Source organism: Poecile atricapillus, chromosome 9 (assembly GCF_030490865.1).
Source record: "Poecile atricapillus isolate bPoeAtr1 chromosome 9, bPoeAtr1.hap1, whole genome shotgun sequence".
In the NCBI taxonomy this organism is placed as follows: domain Eukaryota; kingdom Metazoa; phylum Chordata; class Aves; order Passeriformes; family Paridae; genus Poecile; species Poecile atricapillus.
In genome coordinates, this window is record NC_081257.1 from 16,648,674 (window position 1) to 16,674,521 (window position 25,848).

General features: G+C 41.4%; 1 protein-coding gene across 1 annotated transcript in view; it reads left to right on the forward strand.

Annotated features, from left to right (window-relative positions):
- The window catches only part of PTPRG (protein tyrosine phosphatase receptor type G), a 390,155-nt gene that overhangs the window by 80,917 nt on the left and 283,390 nt on the right, over positions 1–25,848 (forward strand). The window contains exon 2 of the mRNA XM_058844737.1: positions 4,217–4,321. Within this exon, the coding sequence (XP_058700720.1) occupies positions 4,217–4,321 (105 nt within the window). The remainder of the gene's footprint in view (positions 1–4,216; positions 4,322–25,848) is intronic.

The following is a 25,848-nucleotide window of genomic DNA, read 5'->3' on the forward strand; positions in this document are numbered from 1 at the left end:
AATGTATGTACCCTTGCATTTGTCCCATTTTAATTGCAACAACTGAAAAGAGATTTGTGAGCAACTCTTGTCTTCAAAGAAGTCTTAAAAGAGTATGAGTGTGGGACACAATCTAGTTAATCTACCATTATAACTAATGATTTCAGCATTCAGACATAACATATCGATCTTAAAGGATTTTTCTTTCATAGCTGATGGCTTGATACCTTTTAAACACTAATGCCAAGGGTATCATCTCTCTGAATAGTGTAATAGCTTTATATTTAAGGTAGATTGGGGATAAAATTTTGTGTTTTCATGTGAGCTATGAATACCAGTAAGGTACTCAGGCAGGAATTACCTTATCGTACCTTTGAGGGCACTTACCAAATAATTTTTATTGGAAAGTTAATATGTTGAGACAGTGAATGGAAAGCTGCTCAGGATGCTGAGTGTAGGCAGCATTGCATCTGCAGATCTGAGGCCCGGGCTGATTCATTTACCACATCATCAAAAATCATGTAGCGTTCAGTGCCGCTTAAAATTATATGAAATTGTGTGTAAGAGATTTCTCCAGGTTGGCTTTGAAGGATCCTCTCCTCCTTGCAGGAGCAGGTCTGCAGGGCCCAGCACAGCTCCACGGGCTGTGGGTGTTACGCTCGGCAGGCGCCGATGCTGCACCGGCAGCCAGGGGAGTTGCTCGGATTTAATTTCACGCTTGTGTATCTGAGTGTGCAATCGCTCCCTTTCCCTTTCCATCGTGTATCTGCAAGCCTCAGACCATGCATTTTGGTGTTCATCTCCCCTCTGCCATCAGCACTGGCATGATGGATCAAAGGAAATCTTGCAAGGCACGGGCTTCTGCTGTGCCTTCTCTTCATCTCTCCCTGCTGTTCTGTGTCTCTATTCCACCCCTCTAATTTGGCTGCTCCATGTTGAGCCTTCCTGGATCATGTTCCTGTCCCTCCTGTTGTCCCAATTTCCACTTCCCCAACTTCTGCAGGGTTCCCAGAAGAGAGGAGCCTCTCCTGTTTGCTCCCTGCTGGACCAGCCCATCTAATTGCTGGCTTCTCTCCAGCATCCAGCTCTGCAGGAGTGGAGCAGGAAACCACTTGGCTGCTCCCTGTTCTGGAGCTGTTAACTGTCTCCCAGCTGAAAAAATACTTTTGGAATACTGTAGTGATTGGTGCTAATACAACCTAAATATTTTCTCAAAAACTTGAACTTTGTTGGTGTTGTCAGGTTGTGTCAGAAAGGACATCCCCACCTCCACCCCCAAATCTGGGAAAAGTAGTGATTCTACCTGAAACACAGGATTGTTTTGATGTATGAAGCACTTCCTTTTTTGAAAGAACTTGATTTGAATGCTTTGGCTCTTCCAGACTTTTGTCTGGAAAGCCACTGTATGCTCTGCTCTGTACCTCACACCTCTCGAGGATCAGAGAGTCCATGGACCCCAGTTAATGCCAAAGGACAGAAGCACCATGAGATTGAGTCTGGTTTTCTGATGACTTTACCAGATGAGATATGGCCAGCAATATCTGTCTGCTCACTGACACAACAATACTTGTGTTTTTTGGGGAGTTTCTGTGGCCTCATGAAGAAATGCCTGGTTGTACTGTGAATGGGCTGACGGAGGAAGGTGATGTGGCATGATTCTTGCAGGAGCCAGACCATTACCTTCCCAGTTCACAGCATGGCCAGGGATCCTGAGCTGTCATTTTTTTCCCAGAGTTACTGCAGCTACCCAATAAGTGTGTATCTTCTCTAAATTGCTGATGACTCATGAATTACAGCACGTTTATAAGGGGATTATCAACATTAATGTTGGGCTATCTAGCATTGGTGCAGGATTTTATTTAGAACAGGATGTGCCAATTTGTTTCTTTTTCAGTTCTACAGAAGCTATTTATCAACCAGCAAGTCTCTTCCCACAGTTGTCTTGCAAAGTACTTGAGCTCCCTCCTGGTTTGTAACATCTTTTATGCAGGAAATAATTTTGTGTACAGCACGTCTCTTCACCTTTTATAAATACAGATAAGTGCACAAATCTATTAAGTATCTATGCAGAAAACTAAAACTGCATCTTTTCATAAGAATGTCAGGTTTATAATTGCATGAGTAAGATGCTGACTGAAGCAAATGTTCAATTTCACATTAAAGTTAGGCTTTCATAAAGGCTTGAATTTGCATAATTTAATTTTCTGCACAGAAGACACTGAAAATCAGTGGTATGATTCATGGCCATACCATGTGTTACCATGAGCCTTTTTGGTGGTTCCAGCTAGAAGTGCACAGGTGTTTACAACCCAAGATGTTTTGCACTGATTGAGAGCCCCTGCACCTTCAGCAAATACAGATTATTTAGATTCTGTGCCTTTCTCTGGATGTAAAGGCACACAGGAGGGCTCACTGAGCACCTTATTCTTTGGAGGAGGCAGTATCCAAAGTTCCTCCTGCCTGAAAAGTTCAGACTTTTTCAGCAACAAAAATCCCACAATTACATCCCTTCTCTGTAGAGAAAGGAAACATCTCCTTTCATTTTCTAACAAGGAGAGGCTTTAGGTGTGTTTGTCAGCATATGTGATTTTTAAGTGAATAAGTGGGCCTTGTTTTTCTGATAGCCCAGTCTGGAAAGGCTATTTCATTGTTCTCTTCCTCAGGATTTTTATGGTCTCTTATCTTTGTTCAGTATTGCGGTTTTTTGCCAAGAATTTTTGGGTCTCCACATCCCACACCCGTTCTTTCCTGTTGAAATGAGTGCCTGGTGCCTCCCAACCACGTAGACATGTAAAAGTAAATAAAAAGAAAAAAAAAAAAATACTAAAGTAAGATGTTTGATTTAGATTTTTAGAGAAGAAAATGAGGTATGTGAGGTTGTGTTGCCTACAAATCCTGGTAGCATGATGTGTTGCAGTGTTTCTAGTTCGCAGCCTAGGGTGAATTGACATTTAGAAAGTTGCCAAGGAATCTGGAAAATTCATTCAAATGGCACAATTAGTACCTTTGCTCGCACAAGAGAAGATTTGGCAGAGGCAAACCTGTACTTGCCTTTCCTGAAATTGCACAACTTTTCCTACCACTTCAGGGTTCCAAAACGTGCAGAAATCCACATTGCAGAGTTGTCCACAGAGCTGTGCAGCACTCACGGGTAACCTCGGGCACAGCAGGCTCTCTGCTGCTGTGGTGCAAGGGCAGAGCCTCCCAGCAGCTTTTCCAAAGGGAAAGAAAGGCAAATTCTGAGTTACTGGTGCATGATGTTCAATAAAGTCCTGTTACAGGCTTCTCTCCAGCCCAGCTGTAATTGGCCTGGGAATAGAAGGGAATGCAGCACTTGGTGGCTGCATATGGGTAGCGGTGCTTTATGAGGATTTCTGAAGCTTTAATTTGAATTATTCAGCTAGTTTCTTACTGATCAAATAAGCGGTTTGGGAGAAGTTGGGCTTAAATGTCCATAAAGCCATTTGGTGCATACTTGTTCCTCACATTCCATGCCTATGGATCTGAGGTGGTTTTTGTTTGTGTGCATTTATTATGGTGCTCTGAGAAATGAAGCTGAATTTATTATAGACTTTCTACTGACATTTGTGAATTTACACACCTCCAGTTTGGTTCTATCAGATGCATAGAAACAATAAGCCAAATGTGCACATGAAAAGCCCAAATACCCCACATCCTCATGGAAGCAATTCATTCCTTTACAAAAGAAAAAAAATAAAATAAAATTATTGGAGGTATAAAAGAAAAAAAATCCTGGGGAGGAATGTAGGATGTGGGGTTTTTATTCTGGTTTACTTGAATTTAACACCTTCTAGCTTGTGGAGTTCTACTAAAGATATCTCCATTCCTGTCCTCTCCCTTTCACGCTGCAAGTTGTTGGTATGGCACACTGAGTGTTTGGACAGACGTAGTTTGGTAATCACTGGCCAAGAGAACTTATCTTCTGGGACTGAACAGAGAAAGTTTGGTCATGTCAAGGCTCATATTGTTTGTTTGTGTGCATCTGAATTTCCTTATGGAAATTACTGGAGTTGCACAGGCATTCAGAGCAGAATAATGGCATCAGCGAGTCCTGGCTTCTCCTTTGGCTGGGGGGAGCTTTCAGGAACATGCCTGCTAAATTCTTGTAAGCAATACCCAGTTTGTAACCTCTGCTCAGCAAAGATTTAACTTCACTCTCAAAACTTCAGGGAGCCAATACCACTTTCTTAATGATTGCTGCTTCTTTTCTTCCCAGCTCTGACTGAAGGTTACGTGGGCTCTCTGCATGAGAACAGACATGGGAGTTCTGTGCAGATCCGGAGGAGAAAGGCTTCAGGGGATCCTTACTGGGCATACTCGGGTGAGTGACTTGTCTTCTTCAGAGCACTAAAATGTGAAATGTCCCCAGAATCAAACTGTTTACTTACTTCTTCTTATTACTGTGCTCAGTTTAAATTAGTTTTACAGTGTATTTTCTTCTGCCTTCCTTGCAAATTCCCCCATACACATGCCCACCTTTCTGGAATTTCTGCCATTTACCTGCAGGATTTGCCTTATCATTCTCCTCCTTCTCTCATTGTTATTTGAATTTCTTGGCATACCTTTGGTCAGGCATAGCAAGAGAAGCAAACTTCTCTCTGCTCTTCTGGTCCAATCAGTCCATTCCCAAGCTCACCATTTCCTTACCATTCTGGGCCTCTAGGAAGACTGTAAGCATCCATATTTATATATATTTGTCCAGATTAAAAAAAACCAAAACCCCAACATCCCAGAAGTGTTACCATTATTTACTTCTGTGCATGTATTTTTGTGGTATTGTATAATGACAATGAGACTTGTCAGTGCATCAAGCCAGGATGTGTGATGGTGGAAGATAGGATACTGGAAGGGTGTTTTATTGTTTGTCCCACTGCTTTTGTAAAGTCTTATGGAAGAGCTCATGTAAATACACGATTTTGAAATACCACAAATAAAAATATACTTCAGAAAGATGTCTTTGATTTGAAGGTTGCTGTGTTCTAGAAATAATGTTAATAACTCTGTTATTAAGTCTGTGGAAGACATCCAATATCTAAGAAGTTTTTATGAAGATTTCAAGCATTGTATTGAACTTGTGTATGCTTTTCTGGAAGATCTGAGATACTTGTCCAAGAGGGTTGTTGTGCAGGATTAGTTTTAGCTGAAGGAAAAATACTACTCTCTAAGATGTCTGAATGCTGATACCAGATAAATATGCAACTGTTACTTTCTGACTGCCAACACCCCTCTTTTATCCAGACCATTCATTTCATTGGGAATGAATGATTATAGATAAGTGTAGAGGTTTTTTCCATCAATATACACAAGTTACCTCTATTAGATCTCAAAATACATTCAATCTCATTTGCAAATGGGGTCAGGCAAGTAAAATAAATCTAAACATTTTAGTAATATAGGACAAATGACCACTTTTGATTTTCAGCCAGTTCAGCCTCTCTTATCTGATGCCATTTTGTCCATATTTGTTCACGGAGGGGACCAGAGGTAATGGAAATGCTGAGCTTCTGTGTTTAAGTTGAAAGTGGGAATAAATGGTGGGTGGCAGAGCCCAGATGCCAGACAGATGTTTATTTCTAGCTGAGCACAGTGAGGAGGATGATCATGTTATCTGTTTCTTTCTCCTTGCTTTCTTATTCCCCAGAATATTTCCCAGGAACCCTGAGCAGGGCTTGGCTAAGCAGTTTATCGTTTGTCCTGTGGGTAGGGTTTTGGCCATGCCTAGGAAGTTTACATCAAATGAGCCTACTGAGAGGGGAAACTTCACTCTGCAGTAAGCAATTAGCCTGTGTCAGTGGTTTCCAAGCTCTTTTACAGACATTATCTGGTAGGCTGCTTCCTTTCCCTATCCTCAGATGGTCAGGCCAGCTCCCCTCCAGTTATTTGTGCAACAGCTGCTGGCCCAGCCCCAGCAATTATGGGCAGGGAAGGAGGCTCTGCTGGGCTGAGGGCTGGTGAGTTTTGGAGTTTCTTCTAAGGGACTTTGCCAGTGGGAGTAAACAAGACCAGGATAGCTCCTGACAGGCATCAGTGGACAGCTTCTGCTGAGCCCCAGCACAGACCATGTGTGTTAGGCTGAGCTATGGCTCTGTATTGATTTCAGTTGAGCAGAGCTGATTTACAGCAGCATAGGCCTCTCTCTTTTTATGGCTGTGCCTGCCTGCTTGCAGAGCTTTTGTATTTTTTTGGGCTTAAGTTTTCTGTAATAAATCCTGAGGTGGGGGTGGAGAGGTCCAAAAGCAGGTGGCCAGTTATGGTTTTCCTGCTTGAGGGTGGAAAAAGGGCACAGCTGTGTTGCAGAGAGACCTCAAATACCCATTTTCCACAGGATACATCTGTCCTATACTGTGCTTTTAGATTAATTCCTCAGTAGCCTGTAGGAAACCCTTCTGCTGCTCCCAGCTCCTGTGGAGGGTGACTGGAGATGGTTTAAACTCTGGAGATCAGGAATTTTCCTGGTTTTATGAATGATCTATAGCATTGTCCTGTGCTGCCTGGTCATATTGATCCTCTCAGGCACAAGAGTTTAGAGAGGAGAAACTTCAGTCATTGATCAGGTTTTGAACAGCCCTCGGACCTGTAACATTTGTACAAGGTACCCACATCCCTAAAGGTGCCTGCAACAGGAACCTGTGAACTCCAGTGCCTTGTGCACAAAGCTGCACTACACTTCTTTCACTGGCTGGAAAGGAAAGGATTTTAAGCCTTACAAAAATAACCCTGTTGTCTACAGACACAATTCTGACTATATCATTTATTCTAGTTCAGAAATAAAACTTGCAAAAGTAAAGACTAGATAATTAAATGAAGAAGGCCTGTTTTGAATGGGTTCTGTCAAAAAGACAGCAGGAAACACAATCAGCCCTTTAGAAGAAACTTCATTAAGTCTCTGCTAGCAGCTCTTTAAACCAAATTCAGAAGTGAGCAAACGCTGAAAACAGAAGACTAGCTTGTCTTTAAATAGGAACAGCAAGACTGAACAGAGACTGAGATCTCCTAGATGTTCTTTTTAGGATTTTTGAGAAGCTCAAATGACATTTCTAGAGGGAATTCTCTGCGCATGTGTATTCATGCATTTTTTGGCAAAGTATTTATTCCATGATTGTGTCTTACAGTTTGCCAAAGACTTCCTAAACTGGGACTGGCCACATTACTTGTAGTGCAACAGAAATGTGGAATAGGCACAGTCACAAGAAGTAGGTGTGGATCCTGAATGTGTTTTGCTCCAGTCTTTGCTTTTCCCCGAGTCATCTTTTCTGTTAGCTTGGCCACTGAATGGACAGGTTTGAAATGACTTTTAGCACATCTTTATAATTGTCAATATGTTTCTAGTACCCTTCATAGTGACAGATGGTAGCAGTTCAGGTGCTTTTTCATCAGTGTGGACATATTTTTGTAAATATATAAACTGTTTTTTAAACAGAAAACCAAAACAATACTTGAAACAAAAGCCTACAGAAATATGCAACTGAAACATCTCCTGGGTCCAGGGCTTTCTGACTGACCCTTCCTTGTGTAATGTGTGCATCCTCACAGAGCATAATATTCCAGGCATTTAAAGATGCCTCTCAGTGTCGAGTGTTGCACTGTCAGTGCTCAGAACATTTTGCAGGTCATCTGAACAGACCCTCGTTTGCCTTGCAGTAGCCCAAAAAATGAGTACCTTTGGGGTCAGGGCCTTAGGAGGAGATTACAGTGTGAGATGCTGATGGAGATGCTTGTACCTTAATTGTACCTAAATTATCTTAAATGATGGCAGCTCTGGAGGATCTGTATCTATTCATACCTGTTCTTTTGAAAAGCTGTTGTGTAAAATTAATGTGACAATCGTTGCATGAGATTGTGAAAAACCAGAAGTAGCAAGGGGCTTACCCAAATCAGGAAACTCCTTTATGAGTGTTCAGTTAAAACATGTGATGTCTAATTACTCCCAGTGTTAATTTTTGTGATTAATGGTATGGAATGGGTCTGGGGCTGGATGTTGTAGACCATGGTGCTTTTGTCACTGGAGTTTCCCAGTTGGGCTGGGGTGCTGGCAGTGGCAGGGCTGGTGTGCCCTCCTCCCTCGATGACTGTTCTGTTGATCAGCTTCAGTGTTGTGAGCTGACTCATTCAAGAAATACTCTTTTGAGTAATCAAAACCGTTTGGGCTTCTCAGAGAACAAAAAAAAAGACTTTGGCTGAGGATGTAGATCTGTTCTTTTTAGATGTTTATCTAACTGTGGCTTTGTAAAGAGAATCCTTTGTAAAAAACTCATGCAGTTGTTTTTTCCCTTTAATCTTATGATACATTCAAGGTATCTCTTTCTTCTTTGTACCTTTAGTCTCTCATATTCTATGTGAAATTATTAGCAGTGCTTATGATGCTTCTGTTATTTGTGCATGTCCTTACCGATGTTTTTTCTGTCTAAAATGTCTAATCCTTTCCTCCAAGATTCTGTGCAACTGCTGTGAACATTAGGAGAAGTTAATAGAAGAAAAATAGGCTTTACAAGAGTAGAGATGACCCTGTGAGTGGGGAAAGGTGTCCATTAAGAACAGGAACTTTGGCCACGCTGTCAAGCTAGTGGACACTATCAGTGTGTGAATGCTTTGTCCTGCAACACTCAGGCACTTACTTCTGTCCTTTAAGATGCTATTATTTAAAATATAACCGGTGGTGAATGTAAGAATTGAGTGTTCTTCTCAAAAGCAATTGCTGGCATTAAAACAGGAATGATGGGTAATGGTTATTTCCTGAAAGAACAGCAAATGGTGTTAGCTGTGATGGAATGTAGCTTGGTGATATCCTTTGTAAATGTGTGAATTTCTCTCTTTGCTTAGATTGTTCTCATTAAATAAGCTGCTAATGTGAATTGGACAGGAAATAATCGGCACATAGTAAGGAAAGCATCAAGACTTATTGAACTGAGAGGTAACTAATGGGCTATTTGCCATGGTCAGTATTTCACTCCTTCAGTCCCTCAGAATAATAAATCTCGATATTGACCAAAACTCTGGCACACCATGTGTTCAGTTATCATTCCTCTGTAAAAGTACTCAACTCCCTTAAATGCAGGATAGTCAAAATGAGGATGTTCTGGCTCTCTTGCATTCTCTCTTTTGAGCTGACTTTCTAAAGAGGAGCTAAGCTGAGAGAAGTAGGAAAAACATTCCCATTAATATCTGATCTGATCAGAAAACTGAGCTTTGAATATTTTTATCTGCATTCATCAGAGATGAATAGTAGTCTTCAGTGAACCCTGCTGGAACCAGCTGCAAGGCATTCGTTTCCATATGCATCTTATTAGTGGAACAGTTGTTCCAGAAATCAATGCTACACTCTTTCATAAGGGGAACACAGGAAACCATGGCTTGAGAGTTTACTGCTACTGTCTGAGCTTGAACCCTGATTTTAAATGTGCACAGCTAAAGTAACTGCTGTGTGTTTTCTCAAATAGATAGGAATTACCATCTGTATATTTTGATTGTTTGTATTCTGACAGTTCTGGTTCACGAGTCTTCGTGTCCATGACACTGTACAGATGTGCATGAGACACATCTGTGTCTGCAGAGCCTGCATCTCAATGTGCACAGACTCGAGGATGTCAAGGAGAATGCCTTTTCTCTTTCCTTACTGGCCCTGTGAAGGAACCAGTACAAAACACTATCTTTTGTTTCTGTTTGAGAATGAAGAAATGAGTTGTCACATTCCTGTCCCAGAGAAGAGGATATATCTTCCTAACCATAGCATGAATAAGGATTTCACAATCACGCTGGTGTTGAGTATTTACCATTAGCAGTTCCCTGAGGAGAGCCAGCCTTGCCAGGAGCAGCCCAAGTAGTCTGTATCGTTTTTACTAAGCCATATTGCTGGGGAACACAGCTCTGATTGAGAGTCTTGTCATTTACTTTGTTTGTCTATTGGCAAGTTTCTAAATAATCTGCTAAGGAAACCTCAGATAGTAATTTAGTTTCTAGTTAGACACAGACACTATTTCATTATTGAATACCATTAATACTGCTTGCTCTCTCTTGCCACCTTTTCTTATGTGCCACGCTAACAGTTTATTCCAAGTACTGTCATAGTCAATCCTTGTGTATCCAGTCTATACTGAAATGCTTGACTGGATTTTTAGAAGTTGGATGCAGATATGGTGAAATTTTCTTTTTTTTTTTTCTTTTTTTTTTTTTTTTGGCAAGGTTCTCACTAGGATTTGATTTGTTTTCATGCTTAAGTGCACTAAAGTAAATCTTTTGAGTATATTCTGAATTTTTTCTTTACTGTTTCTTACCAGACAGGCCATTGGCAGATGAACAGCTTTGAAAGGCTGAAATATAAGATGTGCAAGGAACCAGTCCCCTCAAATTTCACTCTTGCATGAATTTTTTTCCCTAGCATAACACAGAAGTATAAAATAACAGCAACAGATGCTAGATGAAATCTTTGGAGCTTCAGATACAGTTGTTCCAATAGTGCATCACAAATATTTTTACTTTGCACTGCTGCAATCCTAGCTGTGGCTATCTCCCCTCACATGAGGGAGCACAAAGAGCTGCTTTAGCTGGGGAGGGAAGACCTCTCACTTCTTTAAAAGTACTGTGCTTTTTGTTGCATTTTCTTTCAGTGTGAACACTGGGACATTTGTGGAAAACCTCTGGAATTACAACAACCAGTGCACTGTTTCAAAGGACTGAGAATGTGCTGAAGTGCAGCAAAAAGTTGTCAATTTAGTTGATCTCTAGGCACTGAAATAAGCAACAGGATAAAATATTTGAAGCTCTTTAGACATAAGAACACGTGAAATGCGTGTATTTTAAGCATGCAAAAGAAAGGTGGAATATTTGGGTAGCAGCTGTGATACAAGCTCAGCAAATGGACTAGAAAATACCCAAAGTCAGAGTGATGTTTTTGAGGTTCTTGAATGATTGCAGTGATACACTGAGGTTCCAATCTTGATTTCATATGTAACTGAACACATATAGGAGAATAACAGTGAGGAAAAAAGTATGTGAACAGCAAGGATACTTCAGTGAGAAACAAAGCAAGCACGGAAGCTATGAATAGTCTTGTAGTGTGTGGATTAAAAAAAAAAAAAAGTAGCTTGGCACAAACATTATTGCAATAGTCCAAGCATGAAATAATCAAGGAAGGAATTGGAATTCTAGTTGCAGGATATAAGCGGAGTCTTTGTATGAAATGGCTGAGCCAGGCCAGTACTGCAGTTGATGCAGTAGATGTAGAATTATTTCCATCATTTTTGTTATGTCAGATGGCTTCTTTGTATCTTTCCAGTCACTGCTCAGAAGATAATCTTTATTTTAGTATCTCTGCCCCAGGAATTGCCCCATTTCTCCCCTTTCCCAAAAAGTGTCTCCATCTTGCAGATTGTGGTATTGCAGATTTATGTTTTTTAATGGTTATGATCCTTGAGAAGAGCAGCCCCTGCCTGCAGAAGGAGCAGATCTGCCACGCTGGGCTCCCTTGCAGGGGGAGGAGGGAGTGGGGCAGGGATTCCATCCACCAGCCTGCCCAGGTGTGCCATGGGATACAGGTGCCACGTCCTTGTCCTGTGTCAAACATCACCGGTCTGTGGAGAAAGGAGGAATCAAACAGGGACTCACCTAGATCCTTTGGTACTGCAGAATGAGTGCTTAGCAGCTGAAGGAATTCTAACTCTTGAGTGTCTCTGAGGTGGATGTGTTTGCACGGTGGGGCCTGAGGGACAGGGCAGTGTAAGTAACTCCTGGAGACCCCCATGCCGTGCACAGCAGAGTGGGAAATTCAGTGTGAGTCCCAGTGCTGTGCTCTGTCTCTGAGGCCACACATCCCACCTTATCAGATGCTAATTGGAGAGACTTGGTTGCCTTGGAGACTGTCTCCTTTGGGGGAGACCATGTTGGGAGCACAGCTGTTGTGGAGCTCCTGAGCTAACAGAAGTTCTTCTGGAGGTGATCAGTCTATGGAGCTTAATTCTTCCTTCATCAGCAAACTTGATTTCTCCCTGTGCTGGTGCTTTGTTGAAGCTCTTAGTCTGTTTGATGCTTTCAGTTTTTTCCAGTGGGTTTGAGGAAGATCACGTTCTTTTCCTATTCAATACACAGAACATTTGGCTTTAAGTTACAAAGCTTTTTTTAAAGACTGCATGTGCCCAAAAAGTTGGATGGGCACACTTTTAACTTGTCAAATTAAATAAATATGAAATCTTGCAATGGAGAGCAGAGCTGTGCATATAAATTACATCTTTAAACAGCACTTGAGTGATTTTTCTGGAAATGTTTTCAACTCTCCTCTGAACTTTTAAGGGTCATCTCTGTAGATTTTCTATCTGAGGGAGGCTATTGGCACTGGAATGATTTATTCAAGAGGTATGTTGCTCTGCAGTGTAAAAATAATGTCAAGCCTTACTGAGAACCTGAGTACCAAGCTTCCGTTTTTGTGAAGGCGGGAAAGCAAGTGGGTTTATTTAATTCAACTGAACCCTGAATTAATGTTTTCTAAGTGTGTGTTTCCACCCATTCCCATCTCTTTACACTGCCCAGTCGTGAGATGAGTGGGTCTGTGGGTTGATAATATTTTCAGGATAATTAGTGAGATGAGTGGTTTCATTTGTGCAGAATTAGGAACCCTTTGTCCCTGTTGCAGAGATAGAAAGATTGGCACTTGACCTGCCACAGTAGGGGCTGGTGAATGTTGCTTACTCATGGAGCTCTTGTGGCTGAACCCTCAGTAAGGTGAGATATTTTTGAAACACATAACTCATAAAAAATATTTAAGATTTGACCAGAAAGTAACTCTTCCACTGAAGGAGTCTGCTGCCATGAGTATTAGGCCTTCCATCTTCCTCCATCTCCATCCTGCCTGTTTTCTAACAAACAATTCTTGCTGAGTTTAACCTAAGCCAGTCTGTTCTGGCCATGGCTGAGTAAACCTTCTCCCCTCCATCCCTGTTTGAACACAGTTTCACTCCATGCACATTTTCTCCACACTGCTGGAGGATTTCAGCCTTGCAGGCACAGGTGCACATGTCTCCCTGGCACAGCTGCTGTGAGGTAAGCTCATGCTGTGAGCACAGCTGTGAAGAACAGGAGGGCACAGGCAGGCTGGGTGCCATGTCTCACATCAGCCCAGTGTGGCTCAGCTGAGGTCTCTGATGCTGGCCCATGCTGCTTTGTTTAGCTTGATGTAAATTGAAGCATTCAGGCCAACATCTAAGTTTTGCAGGTGCAGAAGGTTCAGGAGGAGCTGTTCCACATGGGGTCCTTGGTTTCTGACTCTCTTGCGAGGTTTTCTAAACTGTCTTGGTGTATAAATTTCCTCAGAAATGAACAAAAGAGGAAAAGTCCCTTCGGTTGAATGCCTGAAGGTGATGAGTATCGGCATGTGATTGCAGTTTCTGTTGCTTTCCTTCTGTGGAGCAGTGAAACAAATGTTTCCTATGTGTCCCCACAATACACTCACAGCTGGAGCTGAGGTGACAGAAGTTCCTTAAACGTTGATAATTCGATTTTGCACCGTGCTGGGTTGAGACCTCCCAGGGCCCCTCTGCTGTGTTTCACATCACCTGGCCCTTGAGCACTGGGGTCCATCCCGTGTGTCAGTCCTGGATGAACAAACCACTAACTGGACGCACTCAGAATGAAGAAGTGAAAGTTATGTGATTTGCTTTGTGTTCCTGTGAACGTATTTCCCAAGTACAGGAATGAGATTTACCCAGAGGTAGCACAGCAGTGAAGTCATGGAGAGTTTAGATCACTTCATGTTCAGTTTTACATGCTGTCTTTTGCTCCCGAGGTGTGGCTCAGGCTGCTGAGCTCAGGCTGCTGCTGGAGCCTTCTGGCCCCTTGGGGTATGAAAAGCCATTTTACATGCCAGATGCTAGTCTGCTCCTACCCAGAGGTGACGTGAACTTTTCAGATAGATTCCAACTTGGAAGCTTCTGTGGCACTTGAGATCGTGTCTTTAATTTATATTTCTGTTGCTGGAGACATGAAATTGAGAAACTTCATGATACACTATTAGCATATGCTGATCTCTGAGGAAGGAGATCTGCTCTGTGAAGGTGATTGCAGAGAATTGGATGTGACTTTTGTACAGAAGGGCTCAGTGCACGTAGTCCAGTTACTGCTTATATTACAAGGGCTCCCCAGATGACTGTGGGACATAATTGCTCTCAGTGCAAACACAGAAAAGTTACCTCTACCTTAAATTTGTGCAAGTCATCTGAGAGGTGGCTTGGTGTTAAATGCATTGATGGCTGAAGCAGAGTGTAATGAGGTGAAGACTATGAGCTGGAGAATGTACTAAGAGCTTCCTTTTTCTGCTGTTAAAACAGCAGAGCTGTGCAGCTCTATGAACAGTTAAGTGCTTCACATTCCTGTGAAAAGTCTCCAGTGCCTAAGAAGCTCTGAGCTTATTTCACGGCCTCCAGTTGTGCTCTGTGTTCGCTGCTCCAACGTTGATGCTTGTGCATTGCTAAACCAGTGCCTGTGCTGTAAGGTCACCCCTTTCTCTCAGACTGGGTCAGAGTTACCCAGCAAGTCTGAAAGTCCTGGTGGGAGGGAAGGGGAGTTGGTAGCCAAGATGCAGTAGAAGGCTCAAATACATATGGCTATTTTTTTTGGAAATTAGACTAATCCATGGTGGGCCCCTATTCAAAATGGCAAGTGCTCACAAGTAGCTTTTCAGAACACGTGCCAGTAAAGTTCTGCTTCTGCGAGGAAACCCCTGCGAGTTCGGCAGATGGGTTCTGAAGGCTGAAAAATGTCTGGGTGGTTCAAGTGATCAAAATATTAGTCATAATTCTATCCTGTTGTGCTAAGTGAAGTATAACTGTTCAAAGGAAATAGTCCAAGTCCAGCCTTTCCATTTGATGCCCTGATCGTACGTGCCAATGGAGGAGGTCTGCACAGGAGCCCTTGGAAGAGGGATTTGTAGGCAACCATCTGTTTGGCATTAGCAGAAGACCTTAAATGAGGGAAGGTGGTGTGGTGTGACACCTGAACACATCATTCAACATTGCATCTTACTATTTCATTATGAGCAGGAGTGCAGAGTATGGTAAACATATTCAGCTTTTTTTTTCCCCAAAGTACTATTGGAAACTGTAATAAAAAGTAACTGCTGGGAAAGTAGTTTTGCTGAGTTATGCTATTTCTGAAAATGCATAATGCTCCATAGGCTTTTAAGTGATACTGGGCATATTTAACATTCTTTGATGTTAATTTCCTGGCATATGGACATCTCTACTTATTAAAATAAATAAGTACTTTCAAATTTAATGAAATGATGGAGGAAATGGCCTTTTTTCACATTCACGTCCGCTTCACTGGATAATTTAATGTTTTAAAATGTAAGTTCATATTAAAGTTTAAAATTCAAGTATTGGTTTTTGAAATTCTGTAATAAAAAGGTTTTGCTGTGGGAGAGCTGTATGAATTACTGAGCATGATAACACGATTAGCAAAGTCTAGCTGGTGATTTCTTTGGTACAAAATGCGAGCTGTAAATCTTCCCACTAGGCTCTACAGCCCTGGTCTGCTGGTGGGAACGTCTGGTACTGATGGCTGTTCCATTCCTGGGGCATTACTCTGCAGCCTGGCAGACTTGCCAGCTGCCTGTATTCCAGAGTGAAGGTCCAGCTGGGGAAAAGGTCTCTACATCATTGACCTTCTCCCCCCTCCCCATTCTACTCTCTCAGAGCCAGAGATGAACATTTGTTAATATTGGCTCCCAGAAAGATCTTTCTGTATTCTTCTATACTAAACATGTGTATTTTCTTCCAAGGTCTTTGCATCTAATGGGAATGATTTTCTTTACAGGTATTACCATGTTATTATTAAGTGCAGGAAATGCACTTTAGTCGTCTCTTCTGTGCTAAGGGAGAGCAAGAATTCCCTGGAGAATAAGTAATGTTCTATGTAATTGACTGGATATAAATATTTGAGTCCTAAATATTTAATGGAAATCATTGTGTTTGAATGTAGTGATGTGCAGATGATGGAAGTTTGTTCTGTGTCTTGCATGTCTAGAGAGACTGCTCACGTGCTCTGTTGAAGCCAAGGGTGGCTTTATTTCATTTCAAGGCAGACTAGAAACTGAAGAACTTATTTTCAGGGAGAAAAATGGCAAGAGACCCGAATGAAAAACCTACTCAGCTGAAGCAGAGGTGACAAAGTTCACTGTGATTATATTGATTTTAAATTACTGTGTAGAGCTGGGACTAGCCTGTGTCTAGTCCTGCTCATGATGAGAAGAAGAAAAGAAATAGGCATGAATACTCTCCCCTCTGCTTCCAAATGTTTTTTTACCAGTATGAAAATCTGAGAGCAGCCTTGTCCTCCTGACGTTCCCAACAGGCAAAATCAAGGTGTTCCAGCATCCTCAGTGGAGCTGAAAGGGGATAAGAGGCACAGTGAGATCGAAACCTGTTTTTTCTCCCTCAGCAGCCTACCCCTGTGCCCTGGCTCCTGAAGGGAGGAGCACACAGTGCCCTGTTGAGTGTGTAACAGATGCCTCCAGTCTGTGTGTGCCCCCAGCTCTGCCAGAGATGACGTTAATAGGAAACAGAGCATGTCTTGAGTTTGATGCACTTTTGGTGAAAATTACTGCAACTGCCTATATCACAAATTAAAACTGAGCTGGAATTAATAGCAATTAACAGCATCTATATTAATCTACCAGAAGTTTTACAGAAGAGTCATTACTGTTTAACTTTATGTAGTTTGCATCTGTTTCGCTGTCAACAAGAAAATTATCCAGTCATTTAGAGTTAACCATTTACTTTAGACCAGTCATTTGTTTTAGTATCTAATGTGTCTTTGGGGAACAAGAATTTAGAGCAAATAAAGCTAACTGTGGTAAAAATGGATATATTATTATCAATGCTATATATATTATTGTAATGAAGCTCTTAGTTGCCACATGACTGAGAGAGCACAGGGGTCTATCCTGTACCTGCAGTAGATCCAGCAAAATTTTAATGGGAGATGTTTGAACCTCCTTGTTTGGTGTGATGGAGAGAATGCCTGAGGCACTTGGGTAGGGAAGATGACTGCTTCTCTTCCTTCCCCATGGTTTTTCAGCAGTCTGACATAGTGTGCATTCCTGGGCCCGTGCCAAGCAGAGATGCGGCCTCCAAGTGAGACTTTATTACTTCAGTTGTAGATGATTAATTTTGTACCAATCCGTATGGGCCTGATTAACCCAGAACACTGCAATAATGCTGTTGTAAAGATCTTTAGTGCATCCATTACTTCTGTTTCCAGTCTGCTTTTTCACTAGAAAGAACCCATTGTTTCTTACCATCGAATTCTGAAGTAGGGCTTGGGCTGTAAAAATCACACTGAGCTGACAGTGGCTTGTTATGTTTAACGTTGCCTTCATTGAGGGAATGTCCAAGATGTCCTTATTTGTGGCACCTTTGTAAGAGGTGCTACAGAGGTTATTGTTTCCCTCCACCACTGTAAGGGAGAAAAGAAAGCCATTATCTGTCCTGAGCCATCCAGGAGACTAAGGAAGCAGAGACTGGGGTCCAGAGCAGGGTTTGTAGATGTGCTGCATCCCTTTCAAGGCACAGCCCAGTCTGTGTGTGGCAGCACAGCTGTCTGAGCCATGCTGGTGTGTTGTTCCCTGACTGGGAAAGCTCAGGCTCTCTGGAGCAGGTTATTCCTGCAATGCAGGAGGATGCTACCTGCGAGTGTTGGGTCTGTGTGACTGGAAGACATGAGCTGGTTCTGCAGGCAAGGCAGGATGCTTTTGCATTCACAAGTCTCTCAGCTTTTTTAATAAGATGCTTCAGTATCTTTGGGGTGTGCTTGTTGGTTTTATATGTTTTCAATTTTAAGCTCAGAAATATTTTGTAGCTCCACTGTAGAAGTGCAGATTAAATAATCTATCCACATTTTGCAAATCACTGAACTTTAATACCTTTAAAAGCATTTGTGGGGCACTGCTTGGCTCTTAGAAACCTGCTGTTTGTTAAATCACTTTTTAGGTTTTGTATAGTTCAGGCCTTCAAAAAATAAAAATAACAATCTTCTATTGTCCCTGGAAAAGCCTTGTAGCCTTATCAGCATCCTCCGGCTTGGCTGGGGAAAGCAAATACCCCCCTGATGCCAATGCCCATGTAGGGACACAGCCTCGTGTTATTTCTGTGGGACTGTGACTCCTGTGACCTCTTGCTGGTGCAGTATTTGTCTGAATAAACCCTGTGATGATGTGCTGCTGGCAGAACATACCCACACTGGGGGAGCAGTGATGGTGTGGAGCAGGGAGCCATTCAGACTCTTGCACTTGGTAAAAGAAGCATTTTTTGCCGAATCTGGAAGAAGGAGAACGGAGTTTGTGGGAATCACTTGTGTTTCCCAGCTGCGGCAGTTCTGCTTTCTGCTTCTCTTCAGCCCAGCTGAAGCTGGAGGTGATAGACTTTAGTCTCATTTTCTCTTCTCGTCAGTCCTCAAATTTCTTGCCTTCACACATCTTTCTTCCTTGAACATCCATAGCAAGACAGAGACCTCCAGCCAGTTACGCTGTTCTGTGTCTCCCACACTTGAATAATTGTGCCCTGTCTCCACAGGACTTCCTTTCACAAAAGGATCTATTGCTGACTTTTTTAGACTCTAGATCACATTATCTTGATGCATACACATGGTCTCCCTAGATGAAAGGGAAATTATTTTTAATCAATGAAAATATAAATGCTATTCCTGTATGGTTTTAAACCCACGGTGCTGGAAACAATCTGACCATGTCCTGCCAGCCAGTGCCTCTGAGAGGTGTTTCTCAAGCAAGCTGCATGCCCAGGGGCTGACAGGAAAAGCTTGCTTCTTAAAATAAACCAGTTTCTAAAAGTCAGGTTTTGGCTCCCTGGAAGCCTATATTTTTGCAGCCACCTGTCCTGACTGCTTCCTGGTGTGATTTAAACCTGTGCAATCTGCCACTGTATGCTGACAGAGATTGCTTTACAGTAGGCTGGGCTGCGGGGCCGTGTCAGGATGTGCTCTAGGAGTATTTCACTGCCTCCTCTACGTGGAGGTGGGCAAAAACCCAAACCCCTGAGCTGAAACTCCACATGGTTTGTATGAAGCTGTTAAGGCTGTGGACTTCAATGGCAGAGAGAATGAACTGTCAGAAACTGGGTCCATCTTCTGTAACAAAAAGGAGAGATAAAGGAAAAAGCACCTCCCGCAGGCAACTTCCATAAGTGGAATTTTGTTACATGCAGACCTCCAGGACAATCAGACAAGGATTTTGATTCATGGGATAGCAGTTACCTTTAAAACAGTGAAGGCTGGATTGAGGAGAAGGTTGCTGTTAGATTAATTAGTGTTGATAGAATTGACACAGGTATAATGTAGAATTGCTGCAGTGGGTAGAAGTCACCAGACAGAGAGCCAGTGGAAGCACACGGGGTTGGTTGTGTGCTCAAATAATCTCTTGGGGAACAGGTGACTCATGAACAAACCTGTGTGAATGTGAGATGAGTTTTTCTGTGTTCAGTGCTCTGATTAAGAACTAAATACCCATTTTTTTATTTGTCTAAGAAATGCATTATCAGTTAATTTAAATTAAGTTCTTCCTTTGATAGTCAGTTTCTCTCCTCATATTCAGTCATTCCTGTTGGGTGTTTTTAACTGCATGTGTATCTTAAAGCAAAGTGATGGAAAAGAGGAATACATATTCCACAGCATTGAAATAGATTGAGAGTTTTGTCTTCAATGGCTTAAGGAGGCACTTTGGAGACCTTGCAGTATAAATAAATTCTGCAGACGTAAAACTTTTTTTTTTTTTTTGCTTGTTCAATTCAAAATGATACCAGTATCTCCTACAGAAATTGATAATACAGGGAAAATGGACTTCATTTTCAGGGAGATGAATTAGGATGAAAAAATGCTACTGGAAGGGGGAATTTGGGAGAGATCTTAATAGAAATCTGCAATTAGTTGAATGGCTGGTTATCTGTGACAAGACATAATATTTACTAGACACTGCAAGCTGCATGTATACTTACAAAGAAAAATGTGAAATAATATTCAAGTTTGTGTACTGTGTGTTGTAAAATGTGGGTGATCTTTGCAAGGCTTTATGGCTTAAATAAGTTTTTGAGAAAATATTGGAAGAAACGTATTAATGGAGTATAAGATTATGAAAAAGACTGTGTTTGGGTGCCTTGTTAAAATCTTTGTCAAACAGCCATTTTATTACACTTGGCTCTCATTTGATAAGCAAGGCCAGCAGAATGGGGATCTTACATTTTTGTCAGTAAAGGCAGTTCTGTAAAATAAGGAGGAAGAAAATCTATCCCTTTCAACACATAAATTAAAAGTGGAACAAACTGAAAGCTAGACAGTAAATGCTATGAAGTCTGAACCCCTAAACTCCTTTCATCAAATACTTCAAGCTTAAAAAAATAATATTGAAATCCCACTGGAAGTAATTTTATGAAAATTAGAAATCCTATTCTTAGTCCTGGAGATGGTTTCAATCTTGCATTGATTAGTCACAGGTATGAGGATCAGGTGAAGTGTCATTAGCTTGTTTTTAATTGCAGAGGGAATTTTATAACGTAAAATGTCTATATGAAACAGGAAATGTAGAAGAGAAAAACAAGATAACTTTTGAAACTGAGTGCTGCATGTGAAGAATGTTGCTTTGTCCATCTCTGACAGTTTTCCAGGGAATCTGCAAATCATGTGTTGGTTTTCAGCAACATTCCCTCCTGTCCACATTGTAGTGCAATATTAATTTGGGGTTTTGTGTGCTTCTGCATCTTGGGTTTTGTTTTTCAGTAGAGGTGGGAGCCCCATGGTGGCTTCCATTCTACTGTCTTGATGATCATGTTGTCACCTGGTGAAAATGGAGGACATCCAGGCCTTTGAACTGATACGGAGTAAAACCAGGGGATGGAAATAAACACAAGCTGCATCTTCTTTTACCGTCTGAGGTTTATTTCTCTGCTGAATTTTGAACTTCCTACCTACTCCCCACAGCATTTGGGATGTAATTGTCCTGGGAGGTGCTCCTGCAAAGGCCTCTGGTCACTGCCTAAATCATTGCATCAGCTGTACAAACTCAGAGATGGACAGGAAAGGGGTGAGAATTATTTTTGCAGTCAGAGAAGAAAATAAGAGGCTGTTGACATGATGGCCAATGGCTAATTATCACCTGTTGCTCCCACAAGAGCTGAACAGGGGATTAGCATTCCCTGTGCTCCCCCTGCTACTCCTGCCCTCAATTGGAATTTTTTTCAAACCGTGTTTCAGATGAAAATGCAACAGTCTGGCATGAATGAACACCGATATAGATCTGTCTAAGCTCCTTTCTCACTTCAAACTCAGTGATCGTTAAGACAGGATTATAAAGAAGCAAGAAAATTCAGCTCAGAAGTCTTGAAATCAAAGCAGTTCAGTAAAACGAAGGTATTCTCAAACCTTTGTGTCAATTAACACTGGGCTGTGACAGCAGAGTCTCTTTTACCTCATAAAAATTCCAACTTGTGCTTATTTGGGTGGGTGGATTTAAGCAGGGGGAACCTATAAGGCTTACTTTTGATTAGCTTTCCCCAGGTGCTGGGTCAGATCATGCAAAGCTTGACAGTTGGACTGATATCACTTCAAAGAAGAAAATATTTAGCATGATACAGAGATTAGATGCCCATGCTGATGCTGTTAACTGTGCTGAGGACACCTTTTTTTCAGCCAAATACGTGTCCCAGAGGAGGTGTTTCTTGCTACCCATCAGAAGCATTTAAATTTGGAAAAATTTCTACAGATTTTGGTTCAAATCCTACTTACAGGGAATAAATTCCAGAGCTCAATTTTTGCAGTCACTGAAACAATCATGAAATTTGATTCATATCAGTAATTCTGTAAAACTATACCCGGTGGTTATGAATTACACTGCCTATATGCTCTTAATAATGTCAGGGCACTGACGTCCAACTGTGCATGAAATAAATAAGTATAAATACTGTTGTAATCTTCTTCAAGCTTGTTTTAATATTATTGATTCAACCCAAGTAACATCATTACTGATACAGTAGGTGTTTTTATAGTGGACCTTTTCCATTTTAAAATTCAATTAATCATGGCATGGTGTAATTATTTTTTTTTTTATTGTATTCATTCCAGGGAGTGAAATAATTGGCTGCTTTTGCAAAATGTAGCTGCTTTAAAGAAAGAGAAAAAAATCCAAAATCAAATTAGAACATTTTCCAACTACCTAGGATCCTCTGAGAGTAATTACGTTACAATATACAGAGTTCACTCCATGCACAGCTGAAATGTGGTCAGCCAATTCCACAGTGAAATGAAAGAACCATTTAACAATGCTTAAGAACAGCACAGAGCAGATCAGTACATGGAGTGAAGAATATTAAACTTCACTGAAAGTTTTAGGTGTTTAGAACGTCATTACTAAAATTGAAATTGTCAGGCTCCTGGGATTAATACCTCTGTACTTACAAAAATTGCTGTAATGTCAATGACCACAAGTAGCCATGACCTTGGTTCTATTTGGAGGGCTTTTAAAAGTCTCCCATTGACCTTAAAAACCTAATTTCCAACATTTTAGGTAAGCCTATTATTGCAAAGATAGGAACACAGAAGGATCCATACTGGAGCAACAATTAGGTGTCCGAGTTCAGTGTTACTGTCCAGCTGTGGCCTGCGGTTTGTGCTTGTGAATTTTTTATGAAATAGAAGCAGTTGCTACCTGGCTGCAAATCCCCTCTGTGTGCTGCTGCTTTGTGCAGTGCCCGGGCTGCCAGTGGAGTTTGCAGAGAGAAGGAGCTGTTGCCATGGGAATTTTGAAAGCTGTCATTGTTTCCCCCTTTGCCAGCAATTGTGGAGGAGCGGGACTCAGTGGAGCAAATTCTTCCCGGGGTGTAACAGCTCAGCCGTGCCGAGATGCCTGGCAGATGTGGAGGCTGGCACAGCTGCAGAGGTGGACAAGAAGGGGGAGGCTTCCTTTCCCCTGCCCAAACCACTAGCAGAGCTCACAGGCAACAGGGCAGATTTGGAAATTCATGAGTACTGGAGTTATTGGGCAGTCTTGTTCTTTTCCCAGGGCTTGTGCTTCTCCAGCAGTCTTCAGGAGGAGGTTTTCAAAGGAGTTCTCTATTGCTATAGAAATAGGAAAATGTGAAAATGAAAAACTCTTTTGTAAAGGTCAGCCTGAGCAGGGTGCTGGGTTGACATTTATGGCTTTCAGTAGTTCCTCTGAGTTGTTGCTTTGTTATACACAATGAAGAAACTTACTTAGAGGGCACTAGGCAATTTTGGTTTATTGTTTTGTTTACTTGTCATTTTTTTTGGTTCTAGCACCTGTTCAATACCTCTCTGGGCAATGCTATTATAGGCAGCTGCTCTTGTGGTGCAGACCCAGACTTTCCTGGCAAAATTCTCTTTCAGTCTAACACTTCACAAGCTTTTCCCAAGCCAGAGATGAATGAATACTCTTGGAAAGTCTGCTAAGATTCTTTAGCCTGCTATTTTCTGTGCTGTCTAAGAATTTAATCCAATAACCATTTCTAGTGGCTGTGTCAGGCTTTTGGATCAGACCCAAAGTATGCCAAAAAAAAAGATTTAGATGTGTATGAGAAACATTCTTCTGTGGCAACAGGGTATTGGAGCTATGTTTGGGTGTATTTTCTCCTAATTTCTTGTGTTTCTTGTGTGTGGTCAGGTAGGTTTGGGTCTATTCCCCTAATTTCTTGCGTGCCCCTTAGCTCAAAAGAGATGGAAAAAGAGCAATACTTTTTCTCCCTTGCCTGTCACCTTCAGTCTCTAAGAAAGGAATGGTTTCACTTCTTCCTTTGTGCTTCCACTTTGCACTTTTTTTCCTTTCACTTTTTTTCCGGTTTTCCCACTGGCAATATCACTAGATAGTGTAGTGAGGCATGGAAGTGATTCCCCAGTATTTTATTTAAAGGCTGAAAACTTCTTGGAGGTCTTTACAAACCTATTTATTTGGCTCCAAATGGATGTCATCACCAAGCTCTTTGCTAGATGGTTGATACCTGGCTCTTGTCCCATTTTCTGTGACTTTGTGGCTGGATGGAAATTTTGGGCTTGCTATCAGCACATCCTACATGCAAATTCAGAAACCAAAAAGAAATCTGAACCTCTGTTTCCTTATGCTGCTGCCTTCTTTCTTATCTACAAAGTATTTGTGGCTATGAACTTAAGCAGATGAAGAGCCTTATCTTTCATTAATCCATGAGAGAAGGCAGAGCTCTGCTTATGAAAACTTTTGCTCCAGCCCACACGTGCCTTGGTGAGGAAATCAGTGCCTGATCTGCTAATTTTATTTGTGTGTTTATTTGTCCATTTACTTTCCCCCAAGTGAGGCATGACTTCTTCGTTGAGGGTTGTTTTTCCTCAGTTATCAGAGCACAAAATAAAGCAGCTGTTTGGACCGATTTCTTTTACACTGTAAGGATCATTTAGTATGCAGGAGACCAAAAACTTCACTTGCACCACAAGAAATCATGTGAGTCTAATGATGCCATTTAACAGACAGTGTTTTTCTTGGCATAAATTAAGACCCCCTCAGAAAAAGTTTATAAAAAATGAAAGAAGCTGCATTGCCTGAAGATGATGAAACAAAGGAGTGGATTGAGGAAGGCAGTTTTTTGGCTTTAAGAGCTGATAAATCCTCAGTTGAGTAAGAAATTTATGTTGCCATACACTGAAGTTCAAGAACCAGTGTTTTCTCAGTTGAGATGAAGTTCCTCTGTTTATGGAGAAGCATTAAGTAGGATTTTTCAGTCTAGATTCCTGTAGTTCTAGGGCACTGACTTTTGAGAGAAGACATTGCAGAGGAGGCAGTGTCTCAATTGAAAGAGCTTTTCAGAAAGCAGGTAGGAAGAATTCATATTTCTAATACAGACACGCAAAATATATGCTAAAAAGGTTGATTAAAGTGGCTACCCACATAAACGTGACAGCTAGAGCTCTGTTGTGCCTACAGCCTGAATGTTTAAAGGGAAATCCCTTTCTTGAGTTCAAGTTCTCTATTTTTGTAGGTATAATTGACTGATGTTTCCATTGGTTTTGGTTCCCCACTTCAATGGGCTGTCTAGGATTTCAAGAGGTTTCCCTCTGCTGTCATATGCAGCACCTTCTTTACAAGACAATCTTCAAAAATCTCTTTTCTTAGGCTGTCATTCAGAGCAAAGTTAAACTGATTGAGTGATTTATTTTTTTTTTAATAGTAACCTCCCAGAATCCCATCCCCTATCCTTCTGGCATCAATTAGCTCTCTGTTAACTAGGGGATGCTGTTACTTTCAGCACATCTTCAGAACTTGTAAAAAGATAATTGCTAACCTAAATGGCAATAGGACTTTTGCTAAGGCTTGTTTAGAGCTCAAAGGTTTCAGCAGTAATCAATTTGATAAAATAATGGCTTCTGTTCCCATGTGGAGATATTTCAGTCTTTTCAGGCACTGTTTGTTGAATGGAGGGAAATGGTCATCAGATCTATGTCAGATCAGTAGAGGATGCTGAAAGCAATTGTGGCTTTTTCCCTGTAGTTTGCATCTTTGAATCCTTTTCATTCTGGAGGTGAAACAGAAGCAAAAATTTTGTGTATCTCCCAGTACTGTTATGCTTACCAGAGTATTCTATGCCACGTGTTTCAATTCAACCCAAGAGCAAACAATTTTATTTTATTTTTTTATTAAGGTTTCACAGTTTAAACTCTTGACAGATGTAGGTGCTGGCTGTATTCAGCATGTTTTAAAACCTGGCAAAAAGTGTCTCTAATTGACATCTAAATGTTCGTGCACACCTCCTGCACAGCCTGTTAGGGATGTCTCCACACTGCTGTGACAGCCTGCTGTTATTATACAATTATCTGCAGTGGCCT